At 64.9% G+C, this 6139-nt stretch overlaps 1 protein-coding gene across 1 annotated transcript; it reads right to left on the reverse strand.

Moving 5' to 3' along the window:
* Positions 1-744: 744 nt before the first annotated feature.
* LOC112124288 (immunoglobulin superfamily member 1-like) lies at positions 745-5129 on the reverse strand (the record flags this gene model as incomplete). Its single annotated transcript, XM_026662114.2, has 4 exons — positions 745-1126; positions 2383-2673; positions 3700-3984; positions 4839-5129. Coding segments are annotated over 4 exons (1249 nt in total), but the record flags the coding sequence as incomplete, so codon positions are not given.
* Between the last annotated feature and the right edge of the window lie 1010 nt (positions 5130-6139).

Consider the following 6139-nt stretch of genomic DNA (forward strand, 5'->3'; position numbering starts at 1 on the left):
CCCAAAAGCTCTGTGTGTCCCCCTGGGAAAGGCCCCCTGCTCCGCAGATTCCCCTGGAGCCAGGGATCCCCCCCTCCCTCAGACTGAAAACTCCAGCGGCTGCTGCTTCCCCCAGTAACTCCATCCCCCATGGGCTGGACCCCCCTTTCCGGGAAGCTAGCCCTGCAACCCCAGCCCCCCACTGCACAAAGCCCCACTTCTAGTGGCAGGAGCCCTGAGTTCCCCTCGCCACCCCCTCCCCCGGCCAGAGAACCTCCGGGCCAGCCGGAACTCCAAGACTGCCCCCCACCCCCGCCACCAGAGGACCCCCGGCACAGCCGCTGTCCCGGGTCAGCCGCAGCCAGCCAACCGACCTGAGCCCCAGCCATGCCGGCCGACTGACCCCGCCCCAGCCTGGCCAGCCCGAGCAGCCCCAGTCACGCCGGCTGACCAACCCCAGCCCAGTCCCGGGTCAGCCACAGCCACCCAACCAACCTGAGCCCCAGTCATGTGATGCCAAGAACCCCAGCAGCGCCAGCCGGCCCGGGTGACCCCAGGCCTGTGCTAGGCCAGAGCAGCCCCCAGCCCCAGGCCCCGGCCAGCCCCAGGCCCCGGCCATCTGGCCAACCACAGCCCAGCGTCCCTCGGCAGCGGCTCCAGCCAGGGAAGGCAGAGCTTTCCCTGGCCTATTATACCCGCCACCCACGTCATCCCCGCTCCCCGGCCGGGCATCCCCTCTGCTGGGCCCAGGGCTTAGGGCAGAGCCTGGCTCTGAGCGTCCAGCAGCATGGAGCCCCCCGTGAAGGACTGGCTGGGGGTGGGGCTGGGAGCGGGGACGTCGAGCCGGGCCCCTCACCTGCTACCACCAGCTGCACGGGGTCACTGGGCTCCGAGAAGACGAAGGGCTCTGATTGGAGCCGGTAGCTGCAGCTGTAGTTCCCTCCGTGCTGCCGGCCCACGGTGGGGATGCGGAACTCAGCCCCGTCCCCAGCAGGGTCCATGTGTGGCTGCGGGTTCGGGTCTCCAGCCTTGTGCAGGAAGAACCTCACGTCCCAGTGCTGCCCCTGACACCGGATGGTGGCGTCTGCCCCTGGGGCGATGACCCCAGTGGGGCTCAGAGAGATGGAGGGTCTGGGTAAGCTGGGATCTGCGCACAGGAGACAGGCTGTGAGAGCCAGACCCAGGCACGCGCCCAGCCCCGGCCTCCCCGGCCGGCCGCAGCCATGGGCAGTTCCTGGGGCCCCCGGGCAGAGATTCTCTCCCAGATACCAGAGTTTCCCCCACCCAGAATCCCGGCCCTGCGAGCTGGGCTCCCAGCCCCACAGACACCGAGCTGCAGCTCCCTACTTCTTGGGATCCTCAAATGCCCATGTGTGGCCCCTGCCCCATTCACTGCATCCAGCCCCCCGAGCACAGAGCGACTCACGGGCTGGTCTCTGGTGCCCGGCACTGCCCAGCACTACAGGCCCCGAGCCGCACACAAGAAGGGAGTCAGCCTCCCATTCTACATAGCGGGAAACTGAGGCACAGACATAGTCATTTTCCTCCGTGAGCTCCCAGGGGCCGGGACTGTCTCTTCACTCTGTGTTTATGCAGCACCTGGCACAACAGGGCCCTGATCATGGCGGGGGTCCTACATGCACCCGCAACACAAGGGATCCAGAGCTATTGAGGCCAGTGTTTGCAGAGGTCTCCGCTAACTGTGGGCATCTCAGCTTGTGGGCGCTCGGCCTGAGAACCCTGAAGACTGAGGCCCCCCCCCACAATGAAGGACACTTTTGAAAACCGCGACGTGCTCCCATCACACAGAGTCTGTGGCTGCACCAGGAACTGGGCCAGATCTCCTGGGTCCCAGCCCAGCGCCGTGTCCACCAAGCCACCACTTCTCCTGCAGCCCCTGCCTCATTCAGCCCGGGCTGGGGCAGTGCCTGGGGCAGGTGCTGGAGAACAGAGGGGAGGGGATCACGGGACTTAATAGCGATTCAAGGTTCATACAAACTGGGGACAGCGTTAAAGTCGCATCAGGGGCTGCTGCTCCCCCCTGGCTGGAGAACCCCCCAGTGTCTCCGTCCCCACTCCCCAGCTGGGCGTCCCCTCTGTGGGGTCAGAGCTCAGGACACAGCCTGGCTCTGAGCGTCCCATTGCCACCGAGCCCCCGTGAGGGTCTTGCTGGGTCCGGGGCTGGGAACGGGGATGCCGAGCCGGGCCCCTTACCTCCCACCACCAGCTCCATGGGGTCACTTGGGTACAACACAGCGAATGGCTCCGATCTGCTGTGATAGGAGCAGCTGTATCTCCCGCCAGGCAGAGCCTGGCTCTGAGCGTCCTAGCAGCATGGAGCCCCCCGCGAGGGTCTGGCTGGGTGTGGGGCTGGGAGTGGGGACGTCGAGCCGGGCCCCTCACCTGCTACCACCAGCTCCACATAGCTGCTGGGGTATGATGAGACGAAGGGCTCTGATTGGGGCCGGTAGCTGCAGTTGTAGTTCCCTCCGTGCTGCCGGCCCACGGTGGGGATGTGGAACTCGGCCCCATCCCCAGCAGGGTCCATGTGTCGCGGCGGGTTCAGGTCTCCAGCCTTGTGCAGGAAGAATCTCACGTCCTGGCGCTGCCCCTGACACCGAATGGTGACGTTTGCCCCTGGGGCGGTGACCCCAGTGGGGCTCAGAGAGATGGAGGGTCTGGGTAAGCTGGGATCTGCACACAGGAGACAGGCTGTGAGAGCCAAACCCGGGCACCCACCCAGCCCCGGCCGGCCACCTCCCTGGGCAGATCCTGGGGCCCCCAGGCTGTGATTCTCTCCCAGATCCCAGAGTTCCCCCTACCCACAATCCCGGCCCTGCGATTAGCCGTGGCTCCCTAGTTCTTGGGATCTTCATATGCCCATGTGTGGCTCCTGCCTCATTCACTGCATCCAGCCCCCCGACCACCAGAGTGACTCACGGGCTGGTCTCTGGTGCCTGGCACCGCCCAGCACCACAGGCCGCGAGCCGCACACAAGAAGGGAGTCAGCCTCCCATTCTACATAGCGGGAAACTGAGGCACAGACATAGTCACTTTCCTCCGTGAGCTCCCAGGGGCTGGGACTGTCTCTTCACTCTGTGTTTGTGCAGCGCCTGGCACAACAGGGCCCTGATCATGGCGGGGGCCCTACATGCTCCTGCAACACAAGGGATCCAGCGCTATTGAGGCCAGCGTTTGCAGAGGTCTCCACTAATTGTGGGCATCTCGGGTTGCGGGCGCTTGGCCTGAGAACCCTGAAGATTGAGGGCCCCCCCCACAATGAAGGACACTTTTGAAAACTGCGACGTGCTCCCATCACACAGAGTCTGTGGCTGCGCCAGGAGCTGGGCCAGATCTCCTGGGTCCCAGCCCAGCGCCGTGTCCACCAAGCCACTGCTTCTCCTGTGGCCCCTGTCTCATTCAGCCCCGGTCAGGGCACTGCCTGGGGCGGGGCCTGGAGAACAGAGGGGATGGGATTAAATAGCGACTCACGGTTCATACAAACTGGGGACAGCGTTAAAGTAGCCTCCAGGGCTACTGCTCCCCCCTGGCTGGGGAACCCCCCAGTGACTCTGTCCCCACTCCCCAGCCGGGCGTCCCCTCTTTGGGGTCAGGGCTCAGGGCAGAGCCTGGCTCTGAGCGTCCCATTGGCACCGAACCCCCGTGAGGGTCTGGCTGGGGGTGGGGCTGGAAATGGGGACGCCGAGCCGGGCCCCTCACCTCTCACCACCAGCTCCACGGGGTCGCTGGGGTACGACACGGCGATCGGCTCCGATCTGCTGTGATAGGAGCAGCTGTAGCTCCCGCCGTCCTCCCGGCTCACATTGGTGATGGAAAACACAACCTCCGACCCGTCCGAATCCACAGGTGAGAAATGACGTCCATCTTTATTCAGCACGATCTTCAGTCCCTGGCCCTGCCCCCGACACCAGACGCTCACGGATCGCCCCAGGGGGACCTCCTTGCTGGGTTTCATGGAGATGTTGGGTTTGGTGTAGCTGGGCTCTGCAGTGGGAAGCAGACAGACCGTGAGACGCAGACCCCAGGCGGGGAGGGGCCCACACGACGACCCAGCCACCTTCCCCTCCCCAGCACAGCTCCCAACTGAGTGCTGGGTTTCCAGGGGAGTGGGGAGGGGCTGGCTGAGCAGCCCCTGGGCCCTGAGCCCTCTGTGCATCCCCTGAGATGGGGAGTATCCCCCTGGGAAAGGTCCCCTGATCCACAGCTCCCTCGGGGCAGGGATCCCCCCTCCCCTCAATCTCCAGCGGCTGCTGCTTCCCCCAGTGACTCCATCCCCCATGGGCGATGGGTGGACCCCCCTTTCTGGGAGGCTAGCCCTGCAACCCACCCCCCCACCCACCCACACACACCCTGCACAAGGCCCCGCTTCTAGTGGCAGGAGCCCTGAGAGCCCCTCGCCATCCCCTCCCCAGGCCAGAGAAACCCCGGCTGGCCAGAACAGCGAGCCAGCCCCCCAGCCCCACCTCCAGAGGACCCCCGGCACAGTCCCAGGCCCAGGTCAGCCCCAGCCAGGCAACCGACTCCAGTTCCAGCCGTGCGATGCTGAGCAGCTCCAGCTGCGCTGGTCGGCCCAGGTGACCCCAGCCCTGTGTTAGGCCAGGGAAGCCCCAGCCCCAGCCCCCGGCCTTCCTCTGCCCCAAATCTCCAGTGGCTGCTTCTCCCCCCTGGCTGAGGAACCCCCAAGTGACTCTGTCACCATTCCCCGGCCGGGCGTCCCCTCTGCTGGGCCCAGGGATCAGGGCAGAGCCTGGCTCTGAGCGTCCCACAGGGGGTCTCTGCACTGATAGGTCTGGCTGGGTGTGGGGCTGGGAGCCCAGGCACTGAGCCGGGCCCCTCACCTCCAACAATGATCTCGACAGGGTCGCTGGGATGTGATGTGCGACTCTGATCTGCTATGGAGCGATAGTCGCAGGTGTAGCTCCCTCCATCTTCCCGGCTGACATTGGCGATGGGAAATTCAGCCACGGTCCCATCAGGCACCGTCTGCCTCTGCAGGTTCAGTTGTCCAGTTTTACGCAGAAAGAACTCCATGTCCGGGTACCGACCCGTACAGCGGATGGTGACGTTTCCCCTGATCGCCACCACCCTGCTGGGGCTCACCGAGATGGTGGGTTTGGGGTATTCTTGCCCTGCTCTCAACAAGAGAGAGGAGTTAAACAGGGGAGACACATCCCCCGCCTCCCCCTCCCCAATTCAGTCCATCCGTCATTCGGCCTCTCTAGGAGTCTGTCCCCTACCCGGGTTGGCACTGGCTGCCCATGGGGCTCGGGGGCAGGGGGTTCACCCAGACGTAGCTCAGGACCCGGCTGCATGAGAGATCCCCTGCCCCCCCGGCCCCGCCTGAGGCCAGCCAGGGAGCCTGACCAGTGGGCCCCCTGCAGCTCTGCCCCCCGCTCCAGGGTTGGAAGTAGAGTCTGTGACCGGCAGGAATCTCACAAGACCCACGATTCCCCAGGCCATGGGATCGGGTGGGGGGGCTGTGAGTGCAGGGGAGGGAGGTGTTGGGGTGGATCTCGGGGCAGGGGAGGATCTAGGGGGTTCTCCCCCACAGCTGCACTGACCGTGAACCTTTCGGTTCCCCGAGGGGATCTAGAGCCCATGGATGGGCCCTGTTAACGTTTGTATGAGCTGAAATAAATCCACGTGTCGCCCCCACCCCCGATCCCCACAGCCTGGGAGCGGGGGGGGGGGTGGGGGCAGGACATTAAACTAGAAGATGGTTCCCGTCTGCTTCGTCAGACCCCACGAGCCAGATTCAGCTCTTTACTTATTCCCTAGCGGGGCCGGGATGGGGGAGGTTCACAGAAGAACGGGGCCAGGTCTGAGCTCAGGGGGGGAGTTTGGGTTGAGTTTTGGGGAAGGTTCAGGGCTCAGTTCCTCTTTTCTCCACCCCACGTATCCCCTCCCCTGTCCTTGATGTTATCATCTTCCCCACAAACTGATACTCACCTCCCCACACCCCGCTGTGCCCGGCCAGCCAGCAGCCTGGAGAGGAGACGGCTCGTTAATAACCAGATCCCAGAGCAACTGGATCCTACACCCTGGTCTCAGATCCCCCCCTGGGCACACGCTCTGGTCTCGGATCCCACCCCCCATGGGCACACGCCCTGGTCTCAGATCCCCCCATGGGCACACGCCC

The sequence above is a fragment of the Terrapene carolina genome, unplaced genomic scaffold (genome assembly GCF_002925995.2).
Source record: "Terrapene carolina triunguis isolate 2854851 unplaced genomic scaffold, T_m_triunguis-2.0 Scaffold22911, whole genome shotgun sequence".
Lineage (NCBI taxonomy): Eukaryota > Metazoa > Chordata > Testudines > Emydidae > Terrapene > Terrapene triunguis.